The sequence below is a fragment of the Trachymyrmex cornetzi genome, unplaced genomic scaffold (genome assembly GCF_001594075.2).
Source record: "Trachymyrmex cornetzi isolate Tcor2-1 unplaced genomic scaffold, Tcor1.1 scaffold83, whole genome shotgun sequence".
Taxonomy (NCBI): Eukaryota; Metazoa; Arthropoda; class Insecta; order Hymenoptera; family Formicidae; genus Trachymyrmex; species Trachymyrmex cornetzi.
In genome coordinates this window covers 4,331,272-4,357,856 of record NW_017300169.1, presented here as the reverse complement: position 1 = coordinate 4,357,856, position 26,585 = coordinate 4,331,272, and the positions used below count along the sequence as shown (strand labels likewise).

Below are 26,585 nucleotides of genomic sequence, written 5' to 3'. Positions count from 1 at the left end.
ATCCGTAGACTGAATGACTCAGATTTCTTGTCCGCAGAAAACAGCGATTTCCATCCCTTTATTGATGTAGAATGGTAATGCGGCACTTAATTTATACACCATGATGATCAGACTTATACTTTATAAAACATTTACGATCATTCTTTGCTGATCCATAGAGCTCTTTTCGACGTGGTAAAAAATTTTTCCATGCATGAATTTTTCGTGCAATATGTATAAGTATGTATAAACATACATAAACATTCATAACATACATAATTTTATATGAAATATACATGTTCGTACATTCTTCTTTCTTTTATAAAATTACGTTTTGTAATAGAAATGACAATGGTAATGTGAAAACTTTAAAGATAATTAAAAGAGTAATTTTCACATTATTTTAGAAAAAATCAAATTTGAAGAAATGTCAAAAAAATTACTTCTGTATAATTATATATAAAATTTTGCATAATTATGTATAAGCAATTTTTTTAACATTTTACCAAACTTGTTTTTTTCTAAAACGAACAATGCGAAAATTATCCCTTCAATTATTTTTTATGTTTTCACATTACTATTGTTATTTCTATTACACTAAAAAATAATTTTACACACACAAAAGAAAGAGAGATGTATGAATATGTGTGGATATATTTCATGTATGATTATATGTATTTTTGAATATTTATGTATGTTTATACATATTTATACATACTAATGTATGAAAAGTTTTTTACTGGGGAGCAATATGATGATACTTATCACAGCATTAAATTAATTAAGATCTTTCTAAGATGCTTATGAGCATCACAATATTATTAAATTGCTTGTCAATTTAATTTGTGATACTGCTACTCTAATTTTGTTAGGATTGCGTTTCAAAGACTGATGAAATTAAATTCGACGCGCGGTTTGCAGGATTGAATATGAGTATATGAATTCACATCGAATTATTTAAAGATTAAAAATCCAGGTTGATCGTTTAGGGCCTTTATTCCTTATTTGTTGTGTATTTACGGTCTTAAAAGATACTTTGTTTAATAATGAAAGATACTTTTGATACTTCATTGTTATACGTGTAATTAACAAAGTGGGAAGTTCAAGCATCGCAATGTCGCAGTTCAAAATTTCGAGAATCGTATTTTAACGATTAAGGCGACGAGCCAATCGACGTCGAACTACGCTTTTTTTTTTGTCGTCTTTATGTCACGTTATTTTCTCGTTATTGTGTCATCTCAGATAGCAGAGAATTCAAAAATATTCAATCGTATGTTCTGAATTCATTTTCTGATGTAAAAAGAATTTTTTTCGGAACTTTTTATAAAAAGAATTCTTATCGCCTCTAAAAATAAATTCAGAATTGACATATACAACTGTATTCTTTTTAAAGTCTACGCTTCTAGAATTCTATCCTTGTTTTATATTTAATAATAAAGGGGTGCCATCTACTTAATACTGTAAATGCTTCGTTGATCAATCAGAAGAAAGAATTTTATTAATTAAAGAATGCTTCGAAGTGTTAAGTATACTTGATTGCATAATCGCACGTAGAATTATTGAATAGCTCCCTGTGGGTCCCTATTCTTAAAAAGAACCGTATACGAAAGACTAGGAATATACTATAGTATACATAACGTACACTATAGTATTTCCCTAGTTTCTCGTATACGTTTCTTTTCAAGAATAGGGATCCTGATGGGTTCCGTAAAACACATGATGTAGCATGTTATCCTTGTTTAAAAATTCGCGAATAATGTTAAGGATAAAATAATACATCGTGCATATCATGCATTTTACAAAATACAACCAGTGCTGACAGCATATTCAAGACGCTCCTCGAACGCACCCCCAAGCTCCAGTTGTTAAATGGACCGGTTTTCTCACGCATGCGTGTCAAGTGCAGTTTCAGTAAAGTATCTGTTGATAGTAAAATGAGGTGCATTAGTCCATACATTAGTTCATACAAAATTTTCTAAAAATTTTTGTATATTTTATACGTTTTACACACATACGTTACATATATTTATTTTCTTGATTTTTGCTTCTTTTCCGTTTAGATCTATTATTAAAATACATAATCTAGCGATATGAGGCTACAGTCGGTTCGAAATTCGTAGTATTTAAGAATTTAGCGCAAGAGAAATCAGATTTTTAATCAGTTATCCCGACAAGATTTTACAAGAGATTTTCGAGTGAAAAGGCATTATTAATTTTATGAATACAAGAGAGAACCAAAAATGTAAATTTCAAATGACTAAGGTAAATAAATTAATTGTGTCGCACTGCACTCCTCATTAGGGTAGAAATCTAAATGATCGTCTGTTTGTCAATTCGAAGCTGTCGTTGTTGCCTCCGCGAGTTTGGTGGATCGTCTCGACCCTGATGTGATCATTAACGCAGCATCGATCATGGCATCGGTGGTGAGGGTAAACGCTAACAAGGGTGCAGAATTCCATCAATTCTACGAACCAAAACATTTACGTTTTTGAGAGAGACAGAAAGAAGCAGTAAACAGGAAAAAGAAACTCGAAGCATCTGTAGAGATGACAGGAAACATGGAAATCTTTGCGTCGTTCGTGCTACTCGTTACAGAACTGACCCTCGGAGACGTACTTAATAACCGAGACACTGCCGTAGTGTCTCCTGATATATTAAATCTTAAGGATCCCTGCAATCTATGCGAGAACACACTTACTGGTTTTCCAAATGTATGTGTTAACTGTGTGTAATGCTGAATTTTATGTGTATATTTGTTTATTTTTGTATCTTATATTTGTTTGTACAATCAATCATTCCGTTTTAGAGCAGCTACATAAAGTCCTGCTGTCAACGAGGTTGCAGGTTTTTCAACCTGATCGACTCACGTTACAAATGGGAGGAAGATCGTTTGAATGGCACTAGGAACGCCTGCGAGGCTTGTATGTGGCATCTATAACTGTGTTTTATCTTTTAAGAATTTAAAAGGATTTGATTTCGCAATTTTCAGAGATATTTGTTCACAGTAAAACACAGTTTTATTACGTTTTATTACATATATATATATATATATATCTAGAAGAATTTATATTCTTTTTTTCTATAAAGTTGCTTCCGTATTATTTTTTGTTGAGCCTGTAACTGAAGCATGTAATTTTACGTCTTTTGCGTAATATGTAAAAGTGCTTTTGTGTCATTTGTGACAGCGTGTTCCGAGGCTTACATAAATCCGAATGATCGCTGTATCTGCAATATTGGCTGTAATTTCATGGCCAAGCAACGAGTTTCAGATCTGTTACCTCTGTTCACTATCATCACATGTATGGAAAAAAGTACAGACATTTTACCTACGCCGCCCGACATACCGGAAAATGATATATTAACTGATCCTGGATTACGCAAGGAACTACTTCCTAGATGGTGGGATGCTAATGGCTTCAAATTGCCACAGACTCATGTTAAAACCATACCAATGGACGCCAGGGTAACATTTTCTACAATTAATACTAATGCCAGTGAACGACAACTTGGTAAAAACACTAACAATAATATTACATCAATATTATAATTTTTTATTCACCAATATAAACGAATAACACATGTTATACATACCAGTTACATTGTTAAGTAAATTATAATATTGATATTATATGTTATTGTTAGAAAGAAAGTTGATGTTTACTGGGAATGTACAATACATTTGATATAAATGTGAAATGCGCTGATAAAATCGTAGACCGTGGATTACACTCAAGCCTCTGATTGTTCTGAAGAAAGTAAACAACTGGCATCTACATCTAAATCTAAAACTTTTCAACGGGCAATGAAATTCTCTTTCGTTGAGTATCTGTGTTTCAACTACATTATAGTTGCTTCAGCTTGTCCTTTCGTCGCCACAATAGGGGTTGCAATATTGTCATATTATAAGAAAGTACAGACGTTATATAAATATAAATTTTATAAAAATATCAACTTTTCGAAGGATATTATATTATTCATGCCAAATGAAGTCGTAATGTACAAAATATCTCCACCTAAACGTCATGATGAATTATCCAGTCGTTCCATTTAAATCACATTTCTACTTTATGCGAGATGTGATTGTATCGTGTTTTAAAAGCCTTAGCATAATGTAATAGTGCAATGATACAAATGTTAATTATTGTAAACATCTCTTTATTTTCAATCGCGCTTTAAAAATTTAGATTGTATTTACAGTAAGTGCTAAAAAAATTAAATTAATCCTATTATTAAATAATGATATTTCATATTTAGGATGTTTAATAAAATCTAATATGAAGTAATAATCATAAAATAGTAACGAAGCAAAAACAAGCTCATTCGGCAATATATAATTTCCAAATCAAACTGTATTTTATAAAATATCGAATTTTTCGGAAATTTTTATGTTGATAATTATATTACAGACTGAGCTATATTAGGTTTCGAAGTATATATATGTATATCAAGGAGAATATTTTTAATATAAAAATTTGCGAAGCTTTTGTCTTTTCTGAATGCAATTGCATAATTTGTATATGTATATATTTAAATCGATATAAATTAACATACAACGAACAAGTTCAAATTTGTAGAAGAAATAGACGTAAAACTAATGACAATATAGGTACTTAATCAAAATATGTCATTTGATTTGATCGCTCTTATTGTTTTGTGGGAAACTATCATTGAAAGTCGATAAATAGTACAATATATATAAAATTACTGAGAAGGGTTTGTGCAATATTATATTTTAATCTATTTATAAAAGAATATTGTATTATATATTGTATATATAGATATATACATATTTTATATCATACAAAGATTTATGTCACGTATCTTTCTCTATAAAAAGGAAAAAACTGAAATTTCTCCATACGGAAATTTTTGTCAATTTCGCACTCTTGCTAGATAGATTAGAATTGCATTAATTTGCAGTTTATCCGACATGGTACGTTTTGACGCTTGACACATTCATTATGAAGAATCGGTGCGACCGAAATCTTAAATAAAATCTACGAGAATTCGATTAACTTTACAATATATACATAAAGTATATCATCATACATATATACATATACGTGCATTTTATGTATATCTTTTCGGGATTTTTATAAATCATCACTGTGTACATATTAATTAGAATTTATTTGTAACGTGTATATATTTAGATTATATATATATATCAAACACTCAATTTCAATTTTAATTGCGCGCGATGTGATTAAAAAAATTCTTATTATTCCTTATTCAAAGAGATATACAAGATAGTAAAATTATGATATTGATACGCGTTACATTTACGTGTTACTTATCATATTTATTGAAAGCCTTCCATCGTAACTCGTATTTATTTTTGTAGATCAAGAATTGTACATTTTATTCTCACACGGAATAACAATGTAACTAAGCTTTTATTTTTTCATTTAATAGAACATCAAAACGTGTTTTATGTAAAAATATATTAAAATTCTTTATGTAACAATTGATTTTAGCATCGCGATGTCTTGAAAATATCAAACTAAATGAAATTTATATGTAGTTTAGGAATATATGTATATGTATAAATGTACAAGTTCCTATTTGTAAGACTTATACTCTTTAAATTAAATCTCATTATTACCGATATACTAATATAAAAAAAAAATTTGCGTATTCCTTATAATGTAACTTATTGAAAGTAACTAGAACATTCCTACTCTCTATGCATATCTCGAAAAAGTCTTGCAATTAGTCTCTGGAGAATGTTATTACAGTGTATGTATAAATATCAAAATGTTTATTGCATAATAGAAAAGTACATGTAAAATCAAAGTATTGTGTTCTTCAACTAGTAGTATCTTATACAACTATATTCTACAAATAAATGTATTTATGTATGTAAAAGTGGTGAAAATAAAATACAAGTTTACGTGACGCAAAATCGCGCACGTCGATGACAAATCAGTCGATGATTCTCTTTTCCGTTTAACATTCCCAACTGTTATTTTGTTAGAACAAACTGTGTGTAGAGTTCATGATATAAGTTTAAATTTAATATTAACAAGTAACAGTTTGTAAATAGAAAATATCTGCTCCTTTTTACAAAATACCGCACATGAAAAAGGCGGAATGTACATTAAGTGTATATAATCGCAACGTGTACATACATTTACAGATCGATATCGGTTTGGCTTGCGATAAATTGCCCACGGGAGATCTTAGCAATATGTCTCATATATCTGTACAATATGGAGCGTGCTTAAAATCGAATTAGATTCATAATTTATGGAAAAATCATGCATAAAATATTGCTAAGATGAAATGTATGCAATACATCTATATTATTGCTAATAGTTGGAGAGTTCCGCGCTTTTTCAAATAATGTGCTGGTCTAATCCCAAGGGATTTAACAGTAAACAAAGTCTACTTCGAATATTCAGTAAAATATTGTTATTAAGGAGCACATATCTTTACGATATTCTTATTATTCGTAAGAAAGATCTTAGCGATGTACATCATATATACAATATGGAAACCACCTAAATTAGAATTGTGTACAATCGTAATTTAATCGTAAATTTAATCTATAAGATTTAATTTATGAAGTATAAATTAAATCTTATAGATTAAAATACGTACGCGATATAATAGAGATCAGTTTCAAGCAAAATTCATAAGTATTATTGCCAATACAATTCAGGATCGTCCCTGCGAAACTGAAGCTTCAAAACATGTCGATATATTTTCAAGGCAGGACCTAATAGCAAATTAAGTCCGCACACAACGTCCTTTCGACTCATCATTAGAAGTGCGTGACCATCTATTTCCTGGAACGTAAATGCGGACAACCATGGTATATCGGAACAATTATGCAAAGAATACTTTGTCTATCTAATAAATTAATTAAACTCTTACCTGCTGCCGGAAGACTTCGGCGTCCTTGGGAAATAACCTAGCGAAGTATTGGTATACTTGTTCAGAAGTCCAATTTCTTGCATCAGGAATATTTAAATCAATGGGTCCTTTGGGACCGTCTTCTTCCATCTGATCGGAAGAACCCCTCATGGGAGAAACCTGTGGACTTAGAACCGGCGGTAAGATGGTGGTACTTGATGGGCTGTCCGGTCTGCTTGTTCCATTGATCGAATGAGTGTTTTGACTATCATCTATTTTCATTTTGCTCTGCTGTTTTTGCATACACTCATTGCAATACCATTTAGTGTTCGATTTTATCGTAACGCGGGACGGATGACAAAAATAATGATAAGCGTCATCGCAGCTGTAACAAGTCACTAATGGACCCTAAATAAAACAAAACAATTATTGGAATGAGTAAAAAAAATCATGAACGTTATATGAAATAAAATGGAATGTAATAAACTTACAGCATCAGATGTTTCGCAACATACTGTGCAGGTTTTACAGCGCTCGCATTGCCAATTGCTATTGGCTTTTTGTATCATTTCCTCTGGACTATAAATGCAACTCGGATGTGCTGCAAGTATACGTAATACATATAAATGTAATAAAAATATGTAATAATGTCGATAAAAAGTTTAAGAAAAATTAATTGATATTAACTTTAATTATATTCAAGAATTACCTCGCACTGTGCAATCTCTGCAAGCCACGAGAGCTTCTTGTTTCTCTTTGGCACAGAGACTGCACTGCCTAAATGGTCCATCCTTGACAGTTGCTTTAGTAGGATCCTGGTCTTGCATTAACGAATTTTTATGACCTGGTCTGCCTCGTTTACGCTTCACCAGATTATTATCCGAAGGATCAAATACTTTCCTAGCTCTCTAAAATATAAAAACAATAATACAAATTGATATATCAATTTTCACCTGAATGATTTGCCAAAGAAAAAAATTTACTTTCAAAGGAACTACATTATAATAATTTTTCATTTTCTTAAAATATTAATGGTATCTTCAATCTTCTCAAATATCCTTTTATATAAATCAATTTTTCTCGTTAATATACAAACAAAAGTATGTATCTGTGATCATCCAAAAGTGAGTACTTTAAAAAACAATACTATATTTTACTTTATATCAAAATATGTATTACAGCGGAACTGTACCTTTTGTGTCAAAGACACCTTTCAAAATATTTACAATATATCACAAACACACTATATTAACACATAGAACGTCTACGCTACCTTTCTTCTGGCGCTGCGAAATCCACCAGTATTTATATTGGACGGAGTCGGGGATGTGTTTGTCGACGAGCTCCTGCCGGCATCGTCATCCTCGCGATCTTCGCTAGATCGTCGACCGGTTTCCTCATGTTTCTCTCGCTCATCCTTGATCTGTTGATAGTCTTCGAACTTAATCTCTATGTCCATACGGTCGTCCGTTCTGGCAAATAGACGTTGCTTGCGCTCGGCCTTGGCGGACCTTTTAAGGTTAGACGTAGTCTTCTGGACATCGTTGCTCTTTGGTTCGTCCTTGACGATACTGGTGTCGACGGTCGTTGACGTTGGCGTAGCTATCACCAGAGAATTGCGTTCCCGTTTATCACCGTCGACGACGTCGCCGTTGCATGCCACCTCGACGGACGCGATGTCGCCGCGTTCGACGTTTTTCTTGTCGTCGACCTCGTAGCATTCCTTCTTGATGGAATTCTGCTGCTGCAGTTGCCGATCCAGTTTCGGACTATCGTTGGCTTGTCGCGAGGAGGATCGCGATGTGTTAGACGTAGTGTCGGTAAGGTTATCCGTCTCGTTGAACTCGTAGAGCTCGGCCGCCGCCGCCGCTGCCGCCGCCGCTGTCTTGGTCGCTGCCTTGGTCGTTATACCGTTGGTGCCATTGGTGAGGGTGCCGTTGGTAGCAGCAGCCTCCTTACCGACACGCCGCTGCGTCGCGTTGCCGTTCTCCAGGGCGCAGGCGACCGCCGCGGAGGAGGACGGCTGCGAGTCGCCGCCGCGTCGCGACGGTGTCGCGTCCGTCGTCATGTCGGACGTCGCCACCAGCGAGTAATTGCCGTTGGACAGGCGCGCGAGATTGCCGCACGCGACCTCCCGGCCGAGAAACTCCTCGACCACGCGGCGCGACGTCGGGCTCGAGACACCGTCGAGTAGCTGCTCGATAAGACGACCGGCGGGGACGCCCTGGTCAAGATAATCGGGCTCCTCGACCACGAGCTCGGCGACCGCACTCGACACCATGCCCGAGTTGAGTTTCTCCTTGAGAAAACCTTCCGGTCGATTCTTAAAGAGTTGCAGCCGCGTCCACTTCTTAGCATTACGGTAACTGGTGTTACCCTTGTAGTCGACCTGGATCACCTTCTCCACCTCGATCAGCCGGTGAAGATCGGCGATCGTGTCGCGCGCGTCCACCGCGTAATTACGGAGCAGGTAGTTGCAAATGCGATCTGCATCGGGACGTGCTTTACGTCGACGAAGCTGATCGATCGCCTCCAGTATGTGGTCCTCGTGCGTGATCCGCGGCGCCGCCTGCACCGGGTGTTGCTGCATCTTCGTCATTCGTATCGATACACGGGGCGCGACTACTCTGCGACTCACTTTATCTCCTCTTCCTCTTCCTCGTCTCTCCTTGGCAATTCGGCCGCCGGTCGTCGTTAACCGCTCCTGAACAATCCTGCCTCTCGTTGCCGAGGATGACGACGAGACCACGTTGGTCACAGTAATCCCTGCCAGGGTTAATAATGTTCACCAGGAAGTCCCGGTACCTTCGGAAATCAAAACGTGGAGAGTTACACTTTTGGAAACAAGGCGCGCGCGCGCTCGCGCGACACGCGACGACGATCTACGCGCGCTGCTGACCGCGGACGTGTTTCTGCGCGATCCTCTCGTTTCGGCGTTTCGCCGTGTATCCGCGCGTGTGCGTGCGTCACCGCCGCGCCGCGCCGCGCCGCACCGCACCGGTTACGACCGCGCGTTCCGTCCGTCCATCTGTGCTCCGGTGGTCCGTGGATCCTATCCGTGCAACGCACCGCACCGTACTGTATCGCGCCGCGCCGCATACACCTTTACCGCACCGATACCAAATTTAAATTCTGCGTCACGGAGACCCAGACGTGGTCCCGACGACTCCACCACTTTTGATATCGCCTCGTTAAACGATCCTTTCCGTCCCGTCACACGGAAATGACGAAATCTTCGCGTTATCGTCTCCTGCTTCTTTCCCGTGTCTCGTCGCGGGAGAACCGCGCGCGGATCCACTCTCGCCCTTTCTCCGTCTCTCTCTTTCACACACCCTCGCTCTCCGTCGTGCCGACGGGCGCGCTCTATCGAGCTCTCGCTCTCCGGCGTGGCGCGCACGCTATCGCCGCTCTGCCGTCGTCGCCGCTGCCGCCGCGCCGCCACCACCACCGCGTGCCCGCGCGATAAATCTGATCTTCGTACTGACTGCACACAATGCACCGACGTGACGTGCGCTCTGTCCGAGAAGGAGCGAGACGCGGAGGAACAATTCAGAGAAACACGTCACGGAGCGACGGAGCTCGAAACGCGACTGTAAATGATCGAGGGAGGCGACAGTCGATCGCGCGAATTATGGCGTCGTATCGTGAAACGCGCCAAATGTCTCTCATACCGAAGCGACCCCTTCGATTGGACCGCGGTGGCGGACGACGATGACGAACTGAACTACGTAAAAATTCCTGTAATAGAGGACATTTTCCGGTAAAGGACACCAAGTTGACGCGGTCCGATTTACCCTCACAACACTTGTTAGTATTATTTATCTTTATTTAATATATATTTGTAAACACAAGGATGGAATAACTGTGTTCAATCGTGTAACTTTTCCGCTAACGCGAAAACGTAAAAACTGAAAATTTTTATGTATGTATGTATGTATAACTGGTCGCAGAAAGGTTGCAACATTTTTTTCCTGTAGATTTCGAAACTCAGCGTTACTTGTAGAGCGGTTGAACGTAAATGGTTAGATCCATAAGAACCAATCACTCACGGTGAGAAAGTTGCATTCCAAAACCCATCAAAAAAAAAGTGCTGCAACTTTTCTGTGACCGGCTGTATATATACATACACACACAAGCATTTTCATTTTCACGTTTTCGCTCTGAGAAAAAGTTACATGACGTAGGCTGGGTTCCACCTTTCGGTAAATTTCAGTTCACTGTCTTACTCTCTTATGTTTTACTTTTTTACTCTTTTGTTTATCCAATAACTAAGTTACCACATTGTTTATATAAAGATGGAACAAGCGGCCCTTACATTTAAATCCAGTGAGAAACTAAGGGCAAGATCAATCATAAAAGAATTATAATAAATACAACAGTTGCAAAGCCGCTTTTTCTGCTAAATGCAGCTATTGGTTCTCAAGCGTTGTTTGCGTAGAACGAATCGTGGCTACACTGAGTCCATTACATTCTTGTCGTTTGCCAATGTTAAACAAGACTGCGCTATGATTTACTGTATTCATACTATATCGCATCTGCGTCTGTGCTGGAAAACGTAGGGTCTGGCTACGAGCGATTTTGTTAAAATCCTGTGATTGATTGAATCGCCATTTATTTGGCGCTCTAGAACAAAGTTCCCTCTTAAAAAACTGTAACCGTAAAATGTATAGTTCCTAAAATAACAAGATGAAGAAAAAGAAATAGTGAGAGAGATAGATACATATATTATATATCAGGTGACTATACTGTCACCCTGTATATATACTCAAACTTATACTACTTTATCGTGCAATCTTAATTAAGATTATAGATTAACACAAGTAGAGTGAGATTATATATCTTTTTCAAAATTGACTCAATTTTCACTTTCAGAGTGAGATGCCACTTTAAAGAATTTAGAGAATAAGAAACTACAAATGTACGTAAAGTGGCGCCTACATTGAGATTTTTAAGTATAAAGCTTAAGTTTTAAGCCGTAAGAAATTGACCAATCACAGCCGATCATTCTCCTCATATTCAACTATGATTGGGCAATTTCTTATGGCTTAAGACTCAAAGCTAAGAATTTAGAGAATAAGAAACTACAAATGTACGTAAAGTGGCGCCTACATTGAGATTTTTAAGTATAAAGCTTAAGTTTTAAGCCATAAGAAATTGACCAATCACAGCCGATCATTCTCCTCATATTCAACTGTGATTGGGCAATTTCTTATGGCTTAAGACTCAAAGCTTAATAGGCTTTCTACAATAAGCCATAATCTTAGCTTTAAATCTTAAGTCATAGAAATTGACCAATCACGATTATTCTTCTCATATTCGACTGTGATTGGCCAATTTCTTACGGCTTAAGACTTGAAGTTTAAGTTATGGTCTATTGTAGAAAGCATATAAGATTAACTCCTTAAAATCTGATTGTAGACATCACTTAAGAGAGTATTTTATCATAGAATTTTGATGCAATTGAAGTCTTACTAACAAATGCTCTCTCTCTTTGAAGCATTTGATCAAATAAAAAAAACGAATTTACTGACTAATCAAAAAATGTTTCAAAGCATTTATAGCATCACGTACTCAAAAATCGCTTGTGGCCAGACTTTATTTTCGAAAAAATCGTATACGGAAATACTAGACAAATCTATAATATTTTGAGATTAAAGATTAAAGTTTAACCAATCAAAACAAAAGGAGTTAAAATTTTTTTGTCCTCATTGGCCAAATTTCAATCTTCAATATTTAATCCCAATCTTTAATGCGTAGTTTGATTTTAATCTAACGCGTATCATAATAGGCCTGTTCTTTTTAGCTGAACTTTTGCACCAGTTTATCTTTCTTCCTTTTCTCCCCTCTCCAGGAGGAATGAAGAGGAAGAAAGATGAACTGGTGCAAAAGTTCAGCCAAAAAGAACAGGCCTGATAAGCGCGCTTCATTTTCACATTGTAAGCATCACTTTATCCTTATTGAGCCGTTCGTTTCACCTTTCGGTAAATTTTACGCGTAGCGAAATTACCCAATCGCATGCGCAGATTGTCAGCCTTACTTAACGCGTAAAATTTCGATAAAACCGAAAGGCGCGCAACAATCGGCTCATTGTTTATCAAATATAATAAGGGCAAATGCGCTTGCAAACACTGGAAGCGCAAAACGGAAAACACCCAATATCTTCGAACACTTTCATATGCGACATTTTTCAATACCCGTCAAATACGCAATAGCGTATAGTGTTGCGAATTTAGTAAAATTTTTAGCAGATGTGGAGATTTTTTCTTTTATCGATATTTTTTGGGGGTACAAAAAGGTTAGGAAAATTTCCGTATGATCTTTGAAGAGAAAAATACAAAAAAAAAAGTCCAAATTCAAAAGTCCAGTTAAAATATCGAGAAAATCGCAATGTAGGAAATAATTTTCAAAGAGACTTGGCAACAGTAAATGCGTAGTGGCACGCCGATCGTCCGGTATCTCCTCGCCGCCTATTGTGGAGGAGCGGCCGGTCGCTTCCACGCTTCCGAGAAAAGTTTTTGAATCGCAGTCGCGCGCGCTCTTATCGCTCTTCCGAATAATCCGAATCGTCCTGTCGTCACGCGCGTCCGCGCTCTGCCGCGGACGAACGCCGAGACGGAAAAGAAAAGAAAAAGAGAAGCGCGAGGTGCAGCGCGAGGACACGCGCGCGCGTGATAATCTCTCGCCGGCGCGGCGCGGATCGAACATCGAACTGCGGAGCGCGATGCGCGTTTCACACCCTCCGCGCGCGCGACCGCTCGCTCTCGGGAGTCTCGGGACTCGGAGACGCGAGATACCGGGAAAAACGCGGTCCAAGATCCCCCTCCCCCTGTTTGTCGCGCTCGCGAAAACGCCGTCGCGCGAAACTCGACGGCGGCGTGCCCGCTGCTGTACCTAAACCTAATCGCGCCAATCGCAAAACGACGCGAACGTTCGATTCGGCGGTACGTCTTGGTACGTAACGTCTGAAACGAACCGAGAGATCGGGCAAAATTCTTATAAACAATGGCCACACGGATCCACCGGCACGTAAACGCGCGCCGCCGTCGCCCTGGTTGTCCTCGGCTCCTCGCCGGGACGCGAGACGATTCGCGCGCACCTGATCGCCGATCAGGAAACCGATCACCGGGACGGACGAGAATCCTCTCGTCCGAGAGATGACACATGCGCGCGAGAGAGAGAGAAAGAGAGTGAGAGAGCGAGCCCGGGGACTTTTTTCCACGCGCACCGGGACAAGTACGCGCCTGTACTTACCTGTGTGCCGAAAAGCGCGTAATAAGCGCGCACCACCGTGTGTCTCGATCCGCAACACCTCGAGCGTTAAACGCGAACGAGATAGAACCGGGCGTGTAATCGCACCACGTGACGCGATGACGAGTTTTCCACGATCCGCGCGATTAGTGGGCGACGAGTATCAGGAAGGTTGCGCGGCGCGGAAGGCACAGTTCGGGGTAATATGCGCCGAGAAAAATGGCCACCCTAACCTCTAACGAACCTCGCACAGCCGCGACGACTGTGCGAATACCAGCGTGAATACGTCGGCAGTCGCCGCGCCGCGGCGGCTGCGGCGGTGCGTCGCCGCGCCGCGCCGTAACGGTGTCGCCGTGTGCGTGCGCGCGCGCGCGCGCGCATCATCGCGTTTTGTAGTTGCGTGCCTGCCTCGGTGTCACGTATTAATGCCGGCGCGATTCTCTCAGCTGCTCTCAGTGCCAATGCTCCAGCTCGATCAAACTTTCTTCTTCTTTAATTACCTTCCCCCAATGAATTTCCAACCCACAAAGGCAGGTGAGTTGGAAATCCATTAATTACAGTACCATGAATATCCAGCCACAGATCCGAAGATCATCCAGCGCGAGTATCGAATCCACGGGGAAATAGAGGGCACACTTCTTGATTATACATATGTATATATCTTGATATTATACTGTAATATCTAGACAACACGTGTCTCCAAAATGAGACACAAGACATCTTAAAAGGCTTGTTCTTTTTGGCTGAACTTTTGCACCAGTTCATCTTTCTTCCTCCTCTCTCCAGGAGGAAAGAAGAGGAAGAAAGATGAACTGGTGCAAAAGTTCAGCCAAAAAGAACAGGCCTAAAGATACTTTTTAAAAGTCTTAAATATACGTCTAAGGCCTTTTTAAGACGTCTTGCGTCTCGATTTTGAACTTTTTGCGTGTCTTCGAGTACCTCAATATTTTGCCAATATCGCGTCGATATACGCGTCAATATACACGTCGCCGACGACGCGACGTTGACGTGATGAAATCCGGTCGGCGATCACGTCTGAAGCGCGCGCGCGCGCGCGAGCACGCACACGACGGTGCGTAGCTCTCCGGATCGCGCATCGCGCTTCATCGCGCGCTCCGCTTCGCTCCGAGTTCGCTCGCGCCGGGCCAAGAATGTTCGGGCGAGTCGAAATCGGGAATATCTACCGTTACGGGGACTCACGGGGAAAGTCGATAGAACGCGGCGCGAGACGCACGTGACCGGGTAAACTTACCAAACTTTACTCCGGAGTATACGTTATACGCGTATATCTCGTCCTCGTCATCTTTCACGCGCGCCGCTGCCGCGCCGCCCCGCCGTTATCGTCGTCTGCTTTCGCGCGCGCGTCGTTCTTTTCTTACGACACGACGCGGCCGACTTCAACTTATCAGGAAAATAACGCAACCGTTTCCTTCGCGGCTCGAATGATCAACGAATTGTTCCTCTGGCGCGCCGCTCGGACCAATCGACACGCGCGCGCGCGCGCGCGCGTGTTCTCTCTTTCTTTCTTGTCGACCGAGAGGAATGGCGCGTTAACCCAATCGCGGGCCTATCCGAAATGATTCCGGTACGTACCTGTGGAGAATATAACGTGACGTACTATGGACGTCAGGGTCTCGCACCTCGATCGCCACGGGATCGTCCGTGCGCAGTCCGACGGATGCGCGTTACCAGCCGCACCGATTTCGACGGAAAACAAAACGGACCGCACGCCGGCCGCGACCGAACGCGATATGGACGGACCGCCAAGATGGCACGCAACGCGCAGTACTCGCACCACCGGCGCACCGCCAGTGCCGGCCATACGCCTGCCTGTTGCCCGCCGCTTTATGCCCGAAACGCTAAGTCTTTTTTTTAGGCTTCTCGAAAACAAATTTACGTTGATTTCACTTCAACTTGCCTGTTGCACCAGTTTCCTATTCAGGAATAGGAAACAGATCTACAATAGATGTAGTAAGCCTCAAGCCGCAAGGGATTAATGTAGTTGTTTCTTTCTTATATTAAAATTTGTGAATAATTCTTATTTGTGACGTCAGTTGAATGCACGTTCCTTTTCATTCTGAGAAGTGAGATAAAGATAAAGATAAAAATAAAGATAAAGATTAAAGAATTAATTGAATTTTTACAATCTGTACAAGCTCGATCGTATATACACTTTATCGTGTCTTGTACGTTAACTCATATTAAAAGTGAGATTATAAACCTATGTTGTTACGTGATATAAACATTGTCACTAAAGTAAACAAGTAGTAATGTCATTATGTGAGTACAAAATATTTATAACTTTAGACTTAGTATCACTTATGTGAAAATGGAAAATAACTTGAAGGTCTCTTTCACCAACCTCGGTTAAGTTAACCGGCGGTTACACGGGGTTCATTTAGACCCAGTTTTACAACTCATGGTTAACTTTTAATCGAGGTTTAACTTATTTTAAATAATAATGAGTAATGATGGGTGAAACTGGGCCTAAATGAACCCCATGTAACCGTCGTTTAGCTTAACCGAGATTGGTGAAAGAGGTCCTAAGTCACAATCGAATGAGAGAAATACACGACTATGATTGGTCAATTTCTTAAGCCCATTCTACATAAGACGCAGAACGCAGGTCGCAGGTCGCAAGTGAAACATATTTCAGGCTACATACGTTCCAAAATTTCCTTTCCGAAGAAGATTTTACTCTATAATACACGCTACGTGTACTATACATTTCGAGTAAAATTTTCTTCGGAGAAGAAGTTTTGAAACGTAGCCTCAGATTGTAATAGGTTGCAGACCGCAATACGTAGAACGCAAGACGCAGAACGCGAAAGTTGAAGTTCACCCAACTTTTTGCGTCCTACAATCATATCATAATTAAAATACGTTAGATTAGTTTGTAGTTTTGCGACCTGCGACCCATGTTCTGCGTCTTAAGTATATAGAATAGGCTTTAGGCCCAATTCCACAACTCACAGTTAACTCTTATGCGGGGTCTGTAATAAAAATCGTAGTGGTTGTAGAATCTTAAGTCGTAGAAAATAAACCAATCACAGTCGAATATGAGAAGAATAATCGACTATGATTGGTCAATTTTCTACTTAAGACCCTACGACTTAAGACCTTACGACTGCTACGATTTCTATTGTAAACCCAGCATTAAGGGTCCTTTACATAGAAGTCGTAGACAGTCGTGGAGTCTTAGTCGTAGGAAACTGACCAATTCTAATCGAGTATTCTCCTTATATTTGATTGTGATTGGTTGGTTTCCTATAACTTAAGACTCTACGATCATCTACGACTTCTATGTAGAGGACCCTTTAAGATTTAACTTATTCATTGTTTCTTTTCAATTTTAGAATTGGAAAGAGATGAGAAACAAGTTGAACCTTGGTTAAGAGTTAATCGTGAGTTGTGGGCCTTAAGGAGGTTGTAAGGGCATAAAACACATATATTAATATTTTCGCTTTAAACAAACTACATACATGTGAAAGTTGTGTTCATAACATTCTGGTTTTATTGAGCAACACATTTTTATAGGTTATTTATTTTATTTGTTATTAGTTTTATTGTTATAAACAAAAATTGTTAAAATAATAAGAAAAATCTAAATGTTTTTATATAAATTTATTAAGTACTAAACATGACTTATACAAAGTTTCATTGAGATTCACCATTAGTTTATAACAAATAACAAATTTTATTTATTTACTGAACAATTAATGTCTGCATCTCAAGATAACTTTACAAAAATATTGTTGAATTCCTAGAGTATTTATATAAAAAAATTGAGATTTTTATCATTATTTTATAATACATTTTCATATATTTATATTAGAGTACAAATTTAAAAAATACTACTTATTTAAATAACTTTTGATCCAGATGGTCAATTCTTTCTATTTTTTTTGTATTATTATTAAATGAAATTTAGAATAGTCTGCAATTTTTTCAAGTAGTTCTTAACATATTGCATTTGCCTTACAACCTCCTTAAAGTTTACTATACCTATTTAGGACTTAAGGTATATATCTACACAAATTTGCATAGCTGCATAAACGTATGCATAAAGAAAATTATCCAATCACATTTTACGTGCGTCTTATAGAAAAAACACGATTGGATAATTTTCTTTATAAGTTTATGCGGTTACGCAAGTTTGTGTGGATATACCCTTAAGGCGTCGCCCATACAGAACTGCGTTTTAAAACGTATCTGTAGTAACTAAAACTCTTGTTCACATTACTTATGCGGGGTCTACAATAGAAATTGTAACGGTTGTAGGGTTGAAACTTTACGACTTCTATTGCAGGCCCCGCATTAGACTGTTTTTTTTTCAACAGACAATCGATACGAATGCTCTATCTTTGACGTTTGTGTCGATTGTTAATGTTTTCGACTATATAGCAGGTAAAACATGTAACCGCAACCGCGACAGCTACGCGGAGAAAATTTTTTCTTAGTTTACCCTGAAAATATGATAGTCCTGGAATAACATTATATTTCGGAGAATTTTATGTAAATTTCTCTCATTCGTTACGTAATAAAACTACGTAAGATATATAATAAGTTTGATTAATTTTACTGGACGCATGGTAAAAATCTTTAAAATATTTATTGTACCACAGCTACCATATTTTCAGCTACCATAATAAATCCGGATATATACATATAATAAATATTTTAAGCGTTAAGCCGTAAGAAATTGACTATGATTCCATTTCTTATGGCTTAAGGCTTAAAAATCTATTGTAGATTCGAGCTAATCCAAAAAGGAAACTTCTAACAGTTGCAAAATAAATATTCTACTAATGCCCAATTTCTTCACCTCTAGATAACTTTATCCAAGAGATATCTTTCAGAATACAATGGAGATATCTCCTGGATAAGGTTATCCGCAACTTATCTGGAAGTGAAGAAATTGGGCATAAACGCAACTATTAATTCAATTCAGGTCGGTTTAACCCCGCTACAGTTAAAAACGCTATGTGCCCCTTACAAGAAAAGCAGCCATAAACTATAGAGTTTTTGTATCAATGTAGGTGTTTCGAAGTGCAGCCCAGGGGCTCTATTCTTGAAAAGAAACGTATACGAAAGTCTAGGGAAATACTATAGTATACGTAACGTATACTGTAGCATTTCCCTAGATTTTCGTATACGTTTCTTTTCAAGAATAGAGCCCCAGGCTTCGCACTTCGCAACTCCCATGGCCGCACATAACCATGTCGGAAATTAGACGCACGCACGTTGGAGTAAATGAAATCCGACGAATAAAGAAATTTGAATCAAAATAGGGATCAAGAACGAATAATAAATTTGATGTTTATTTTTCTCTATTCTTAGAATTAGAAAAAAGATAAACGGTAAATTAAGCAGAGATTAAAATTAGTCTTACATTGACATAATCGGGCCTAAAGCAGACGAAGAACTTGCCGTTTTTATAAGAGCCTGCGAAACTGATTTGTGAGCAGTGGGATTCTCTCGATCTAAAATATAGATATCCTGGCGAAAATAAAAATCGGAGCATACGTCGAATATAAGGGAGAGTAATAGAAACAAAGTTTCTAGAAGGCGAAAATGTCTCTTTTACATTTCATTGTCTCAATTTTCGACTCACGTTCCAATTTTTATTTTACGACTAGTTTCGACCAAATTCCGATTAACTTGATCGACTGTTAATCGATAAGATTTTGTCTACAACAAAACTTGTAATTCGTTCTCCCATACGTGAAAAACAATAGTTCCAGCTGCTTTATGTTCGTTTCTATCAATGTAGATTAATATCATGTAGATTAGACAATAGTCTCGATTTAATTTATTCTATTTTTTTCTTATTCTTAGAAAGCTGAAGAAAGCTAAAAAATAAGTTAAACCAGATTAATACTACATTAGCAGAAATGAACATGAACGAATTACAACGCGCGTTACATGGTAAATTAACTAGATTGATCGGAATTCGATCGCGATCTCCACCAGAGCGTCTATTCTCCAGCGTAGCCACTCGAATTACGTTGGAAGAGGAATGTGAAAGTCGAAGAAGAGTCAGTGTTTCGAATTTCGATATTAACTCACCCAAGTTCTCAGAAAAAGAAATTTTTCGGGAAGGCACGTGACGCCCACAAATCCAGCCTCAGATACAATGCTGCATCTGCCGTTTCCGAAATCCGCGGCGCCGCCGTCGACCGAAGGCGGCGAGGACCGAGGCGATCATATGGTTCTGCGCGCGCAGACGCATGCGTGCGTACGACAAGAGTGGGGGGGGGGGCAGCACATGCGTGGACGAATCGCACGGAACAGCCGCAACCTTTTCGATTTTAAATTTTAATCACGGATTCCACGCGAACGGATGTGAACATTTTTTTTTAATGCCGCGTACAAAAACTTATAACAGTTTTTCATATTAACGGCAAGTGTTTTCAATTCGCGCTGCGCATCCGAAGATTTTATGCTGTAATCAATAAATCATTACACACAACTGGGAGGAAGGGGAAATAAATTTTTAAAGCATGTTATTGAAACATTTTCAAAATTATCGGAGTTATGTCCTGAACCTTCATATATAATTCGCCTCTCTCGTCGAATCTCTTATTAACTTTTTCATAAACCTGGGATTTCATTATTGCATTGTTTTAAACCAGTGGATGCGCAACCTGTGTACATTTTTTACGCGCCAGCTCATAGACAAAAATATCAAATCATATTTTCTTTTTTATCAAAACGAAATAAACATTATACGGCCTGAGAGGCTTTATCCATTTCTAAAAATGCTTTTTGAAAATAAATAATACCGTTAAAAAAAAAGGTACGCATCACTTCTTCTTCTTTTTCTTCTTCTTCTATTGTTTGAAATTATTTGGAATTGATAAAGTGCGTGAGCGCGAGCGTGGCATAGCAGACAGCGCGCTGGTCTATCATACCAGAGATCCCAGGTTCGATCCCAGTAGGAATCAAAACATCTACGCTCGTGTTTTCTTTCGGAAAAGGCCGGCAACCTCCCGAGAGTATCCTTGCCCATAGAAACACCTCTCGAAAAATCCGCCGTTTGGAACCGGCATTAAAACTGTAGGTCTCGTATGCTTGTGGCAATTGAATAATCAGCGTGTGCACCAAAAGCATGTGAGAGAGGTGTAACACAGGCCAGAGGTCTAACGTAAGAAGAAGAAAATAAATTGCGTAAATAAATTTGAGGATACACATAATGTTTGTACAAAAACGCTCTAATGAGATTACTTTAAGACCCGCGAACGGTCGAATCGTACATTTTATTATAAAACATATAAATATTATCACAAAAGTATAAAACAAAAACCGTATGTCTTACGACAATTTTTTCAACGAAGCAATCTCCGATACACTATCAATATCACAACGGCGCGGTCGTTTCGATTTACTCCTTTTTTCGCTTCAATCTCGCACATAATTATTCTCCTTCTCGGCAAAATCGCTGATACTATGTCGCTTAATTTTGGAAACCTGCGCATAAATGTAAAAGATTGATCCGATAATACTCGTACGAAACACTTTACACACGTACCAAGTTAAATGGTTTAACTTTCGGTGTAATTCTATTAGTTTCCTTCAGCGGACTCTGCTGCCTTGTCTTTCCGTTCTTCTCACTCGCAGGGGAATACCGCTGAAAACTGATTAAGCTCTTGTTCAAGCGCTTCGGCGACTGCGGATTATTCGTATTGAGCGAATAATGCCTCGGTGGCGTCAGGAACCTCGGAATACCGTTCGTTCGCTGACGCGTAGGTGTTGTACATTTCTTCGGCGTTGGCAGCTTAGACATTCTGAAACATAAACGAATTCGTTTCTTACATATTCTTATCTTCACAGTTTTCCCTTTTTTTTTACTTTTGAGATAAATGATAAACTAAAGAAGTGATCATTATTTTAAATCGACTCCTATCTTTTGTTTTTGATAAATAATGAACTAAAGAACTCTCTCTCTCTCTCTCTCTCTCTCTCTCTCTCTCTCTCTCTCTGATTGTTTTAAATCGATTTGCTCTTACCTTTTAGGACTGTCCTTCCGTTCATCGCTGCTCAACATATTTACATGCGTAGTCACCGGCGAGATATCGCAAGAAAGGTTACGCTTTTTATTAGCGGATATCAACGGTGCACTTTTGCTATTTTGGCCATCTGGTGTTGACGAGGCTATCGGTTTTGATTTTGAGGGTTTCTTGGGCATGTAATAATTATCCGTCGAATTTGGGGTGCTGCTGATTATTTTATTACCCGATGGAATAGCTTTGTCGGATTTTGGTGGCGTAGTGATTTGAGAAGATGGCGCCTGTCTCCCAACTGATGCAAATTATATTATCAGTTAATAAAACATTAATGCGCTTAGTTGCTAGTTATAATAAAAAATATCAATTTTTGTATTTTAATTTAATAATTAATTCTATTTAATAAGCATTCGATATTATCAATTAATCAAGTTTCTTCGAATTATTTCAACAGGTTTAAAAGAGGAAGATCTACCTCTTCTTTTCTGTATATTATCTACAGGATGCACTGCTTTCATAGGACCTCTTTTATTAACTACGTCTGATCTCTTTTTCAGTTTATTTTTAACGTCACTTATAGCAATGGATTTCTCTTTTCCGCTATCAGACTTTGCAACTTCCGCTGAAATATGTTTTAACATGTAATTCAATTCGATTATCTATACAGGATGATAGTTAAGTACTTTAAAAGATTTTAAGGGATAATTCTTCACATTATAAATCAAAACGAAAATTTTATGTGATCATATGTTTTAAATATACAGGGTGCCAAAGTTGGAACTTTGTATATGTTTAAAGTTTTATCAAAATAATACACAAAAGTGGTTTCTGAAATTTTTGGAAAAAATGTTTCTTTCAATTTTGACATCCTGTGTATCTTTGAAATTGTAAGCCATTTCGAGCATACAATTATATGAAATTTTCGTCTTGATTTAGTGTGAGGAATTACTTCTTAAAATTTTTTAGAGTACTTAATCACCACCCTATATATCACACAAATGTATATTATCTACATTTCGAAATGTAATTCAATTATTTATATATCTGAATAATCATGTAATAACAAGGCGCAGAATATATAATACAAATTACCCTTTCTTGAATTGTACGCTTCTGGTATAAGTTTTTTATTTGATAAATTGTTAATAAATCCAGGATCACTTGAAAAACGTTTCTGACGGTTCTCAGATTCAGATGTATTCTTACGTCTGTTTATTTGCGTGTTCTTGGGCAACGACTCAGTTGCGGATATACTTTTTCTGTCTATCTTCTCAAACGGCAAAAATACAATAAAGACAATTAAAATTTTATCGTAGAAGATAAAATAAATATTTACTCACTTTAGGTTTTGACTCCAAGCTTCGTCTATGCACTACTTTTGTCGAAAGTGCGGACGAATACACATTACGACCAAATTCCGAAAGATTTCGTACAGGCGTAGTCTGTTGAATATTCTGTTTTTCAGTGCAATTCGCTTGCATTTTATTTTCAGAGCTATTTAATGCGGTATTTAACGCTCTTCCTATATTTTTAATTAACTTTACTGTCATAGCATCTTCAGCCTGACCACTCAATAATTTTTTAAGATTTACCAACAATTCTATCGCTACCTTTTTATCCACTTGATTTTCTTTTTCCTTATGTTTACTGTGTTCTGATAAGTTATATGTATTCATACAATCTTCGCTATTATCTTTACAGGATAAAGACATATTTGATGATTTCTCAATGCTGGCAATATCTTGTGATGTATCTTTCAATTTATTTATGTCTGGCAGCGATTTTTCATCACTACAAAGCTTTTCTGAGGATAATATTTTGTCATCTTCTTTTTCTTCGCTTTTACCTGTACTTGATTTATCGAATCTTTCGATGCTTTCCGAAGATATTTTCAGAGAACTTTGTGATTTATTTGACGTATTGAAACAAGTTACTAATAATTCTGTATTATTTTTATAATTAATATCTAAAATATTTTCAAGATCGTCGAGTAATGTTTTAGCTTTCGGATTACTTTCTTTAACTAATTTTCTAAGATCCGACAATAACAAAGTTATGTTTTGTTTTACAACAAAACTATCGGTAAATGGTGATTCCATTTCTTTAAATATATTCTCTTCCGTGCTATCGATACTTGCAGGAGATTGCTTTGTATCACTGTTTTTAATGTCTTTTGAATTTCCTTTCGGCGACACAGGTAAATCAATTAAATCATTTACCACAAGTTCATCCTCAAATGCTGGTAGTAACTCTGACATCCATAGAGTATTATTGGAAATAAAATCATCTTCTATATTAGCTGGTAAAAAAAAGAACAATAAAAGAAGAACTGCTAAGAACTTAAATTAATTGCGAGTATTATAATAAATACATAAAATACTTACATCCAGAATCAGTTTTCGATGTCAATTCCTCAAAAGTCTTTGCAAGTACCTTGGCTTCTTTCAGAATCGACTTATCGACTTTACTTGTATTCTGTAATCAATTTTTATGTTCTGCTTCAATATCAAAATAATTTAGAAATAAATTATTTTTGTGAAACTATTCATTTAGGTTTAGATGTTGAGATACTAAATGATAAACACAAATTTAAACATTTTTTATAAAATAAATCTAAATGCAATACAAAATGTAATTATATTAAATATCTTACAGTGAATACAGAGTCCGAAGAACAAGTAGAAGATGAGCTTCTGTTAAATTCTTTATTTTGTTCTGGAACAAATACATCGACATCTATTAATTTATTATTCGCGGTTCGTTTGATATTTTCCTCTTTCATGGAATTCGAGTCTTCCTCCGTTATACTCGAGATATTGGTTGTATTATTCATAATGCATTTCAATTTGTTAAATCTGTCCGTCAAGTCCGATAAATCGTACTGCTTCAGCTTCATTTCCATAGAACTTTCAGTTGTACTCATCTTATCCTGACCCATTTTCAACGAGCTGTTATCCAAGAAAGCGTGATTCATAGGATCATTCGATAGTATTGACGATGATAGTGAAGCAGAAGTCAATTTTGTTATAGACGAGATATTTGATAAACTGGATGACACAGATTGCTCGCTTCTACTCTCCACGAAGCCTCTGTCCAGGAAGGATGACATAGTGCTGTTGTCACTCTGCAAGACTTTCCTCTGGTCCTCTATTACGGATTGTGATCTTCTATTCTTATACAGTAATCCTGTTGGTGATTTTCCTGATCCCTGTGATAACGAACGCTGAGTATCTAACAGTTTTAAATGTTTGACGTTTGAAGGGAAGACAGATTCTTCGAATGCCATATCTTTCTCTAGAAAAGGTGACACCTTGTCAGTCTCCTTGGACTTAGGAAATCCTTCCAGCAGCGTGTCGTTCATCGCAGACTGGTTTAAGATAGACAACTCGAGTGAGTCTGAAGCAACAACAGATATCTTATGTTCCTGCTTAGAGAGAGACACACTATCTGCTGCATCGCTGTCACAAACGTCAGCGTTTCTCGCACCGATACCAACGCTTCTCGTCTTGATTTTTGCTTCCTTCTTGTCTCCAGTGAACAAGCCAAACCTGCTTTTGAACAACGACTCGTCGAGCATACCCAACGTCTTGTTCATCGTTTTGAAATATCTCTTTTTCCTCGGTGTAAAGTCGTCTGTAAAGTCCACGGATTGTGCGTTCCTCAAACTCTTAGATCTCAAGGCTCGTTGTAACATCACTTCGAAGGGATCACCCTTCTTGCTGACGTACTCGACGGTTTCGTGCAACACTCGATCGAATGGATTGTTGCCATCACCCTCACGTTTCTCCGTCATCGACCCCAAGCCCGTTCCATTGTTGCACTCGATACTCTTCGGCGCTGGGATCAACGGCGACGCCAACCTCGCCGGTTCCAGCGCTCCCCTCACATCCGGACTGTTCAGGTCTATCAAATCGCACATCCTGATCTCAAGCCTGCCCCGCCGGCCGTTGAGGAGATCTACCGGTGTTTATGGTTTCTCACGGTCGCTAATAAAAAGAGAAAAAAAAACAGAAGTCGACATGCGTTATTCTGACGAACCTCGTGAATCGTTTCTAGCTGCAGAGTTATGGTCTAGTTACCTTGCTTCGTTCCTTGGTTTGATGAATTCTACGAACATTACAATCCGCAGACTCTCCGAGATATATGATACACGCGGTTTACGGTTACTTTTAAATCCACGCGAAGGACAATGTTCTTTGTGATGTTTTACTCGATTTATTTATGTTGTGCACGTACATACGAACGCATCCAATCCGCACTCTCCGAAGTCGTGATACACATTACACGCGGTTTACGGTTACTTTTAAATCCACGCAGCGGAACCGTCGGGCGCCCTCTGTCCAGCTGGCCGGAAGAGGCACAGGTGTCGGCGGGATCTGTCCTTTGGTTCAAAAACGTTCGATGGCCGCAACAAGAAATAAGAAAAATCATTAAATTCATATTTTAAACTTATAACTCGTGACGAATCTCTATTTTCGTAATTCTACGTACATA

At 38.3% G+C, this 26,585-nt stretch overlaps 3 protein-coding genes across 8 annotated transcripts; 1 reads left to right on the top strand and 2 right to left on the bottom strand.

Annotated features, from left to right (window-relative positions):
* The first annotated feature begins 2,293 nt into the window (after positions 1 to 2,293).
* On the top strand, positions 2,294 to 4,144 carry LOC108768820 (uncharacterized). The gene is made up of 4 exons (XM_018519433.1): positions 2,294 to 2,690; positions 2,786 to 2,900; positions 3,165 to 3,442; positions 3,695 to 4,144. The coding sequence occupies exons 1-4, from the start codon at positions 2,526 to 2,528 to the stop codon at positions 4,028 to 4,030; spliced, it is 894 nt and encodes a 297-aa protein (XP_018374935.1). The 5' UTR covers positions 2,294 to 2,525; the 3' UTR covers positions 4,031 to 4,144.
* Positions 4,145 to 6,586: 2,442 nt separating this feature from the next.
* Lint-O (L(3)mbt interactor in ovarian somatic cells) lies at positions 6,587 to 20,219 on the bottom strand. Of its 4 annotated transcripts, none has more exons than XM_018519423.1 (6): positions 20,155 to 20,219; positions 8,111 to 9,642; positions 7,547 to 7,745; positions 7,329 to 7,438; positions 6,859 to 7,245; positions 6,587 to 6,770 (listed from the first exon to the last, which is right to left on the bottom strand). In XM_018519423.1, the coding sequence occupies exons 2-6, from the start codon at positions 9,434 to 9,436 to the stop codon at positions 6,624 to 6,626; spliced, it is 2,169 nt and encodes a 722-aa protein (XP_018374925.1). In that variant the 5' UTR covers positions 9,437 to 9,642; positions 20,155 to 20,219; the 3' UTR covers positions 6,587 to 6,623. The 4 variants fall into 4 exon arrangements, with proteins under 4 accessions (XP_018374925.1, XP_018374923.1, XP_018374926.1 ...); XM_018519421.1 differs by lacking the exon at positions 20,155 to 20,219 and adding an exon at positions 15,679 to 15,836; XM_018519424.1 differs by lacking the exon at positions 20,155 to 20,219 and adding an exon at positions 15,338 to 15,374.
* Positions 20,220 to 21,342: 1,123 nt separating this feature from the next.
* Positions 21,343 to 26,384, bottom strand: LOC108768813 (uncharacterized). Of its 3 annotated transcripts, none has more exons than XM_018519417.1 (9): positions 26,171 to 26,384; positions 24,745 to 26,077; positions 24,476 to 24,566; positions 23,432 to 24,390; positions 23,184 to 23,361; positions 22,567 to 22,713; positions 22,095 to 22,392; positions 21,617 to 21,872; positions 21,343 to 21,555 (listed from the first exon to the last, which is right to left on the bottom strand). In XM_018519417.1, exons 2-9 carry the CDS (start codon positions 26,008 to 26,010, stop codon positions 21,487 to 21,489), a joined length of 3,264 nt encoding a protein of 1,087 aa, XP_018374919.1. In that variant the 5' UTR covers positions 26,011 to 26,077; positions 26,171 to 26,384; the 3' UTR covers positions 21,343 to 21,486. The 3 variants fall into 3 exon arrangements, with proteins under 3 accessions (XP_018374919.1, XP_018374921.1, XP_018374920.1); XM_018519419.1 differs by having other exon boundaries at positions 22,095 to 22,386; XM_018519418.1 differs by having other exon boundaries at positions 23,184 to 23,358.
* Positions 26,385 to 26,585: the final 201 nt, after the last annotated feature.

Coding starts and splice junctions, on each gene's coding strand:
- LOC108768820 (XM_018519433.1), top strand. CDS start 2,526: ATGACAGGAAACATGGAAATCTTTGCGTCGTTCGTGCTACTCGTTACA. Junction 2,901..3,164: donor TAGGAACGCCTGCGAGGCTT/GTATGTGGCATC, acceptor CATTTGTGACAG/CGTGTTCCGAGGCTTACATA. Junction 3,443..3,694: donor CCATACCAATGGACGCCAGG/GTAACATTTTCT, acceptor ATAAAATCGTAG/ACCGTGGATTACACTCAAGC.
- LOC108768813 (XM_018519417.1), bottom strand. CDS start 26,010: ATGTGCGATTTGATAGACCTGAACAGTCCGGATGTGAGGGGAGCGCTG. Junction 22,393..22,566: donor TAATATACAGAAAAGAAGAG/GTAGATCTTCCT, acceptor TAATATAATTTG/CATCAGTTGGGAGACAGGCG. Junction 21,556..21,616: donor AAGTTAAACCATTTAACTTG/GTACGTGTGTAA, acceptor ATTTATGCGCAG/GTTTCCAAAATTAAGCGACA.
- Lint-O (XM_018519423.1), bottom strand. CDS start 9,436: ATGACGAAGATGCAGCAACACCCGGTGCAGGCGGCGCCGCGGATCACG. Junction 7,746..8,110: donor TTCGCAGCGCCAGAAGAAAG/GTAGCGTAGACG, acceptor TTTATATTTTAG/AGAGCTAGGAAAGTATTTGA. Junction 6,771..6,858: donor CCGAAGTCTTCCGGCAGCAG/GTAAGAGTTTAA, acceptor TTTACGTTCCAG/GAAATAGATGGTCACGCACT.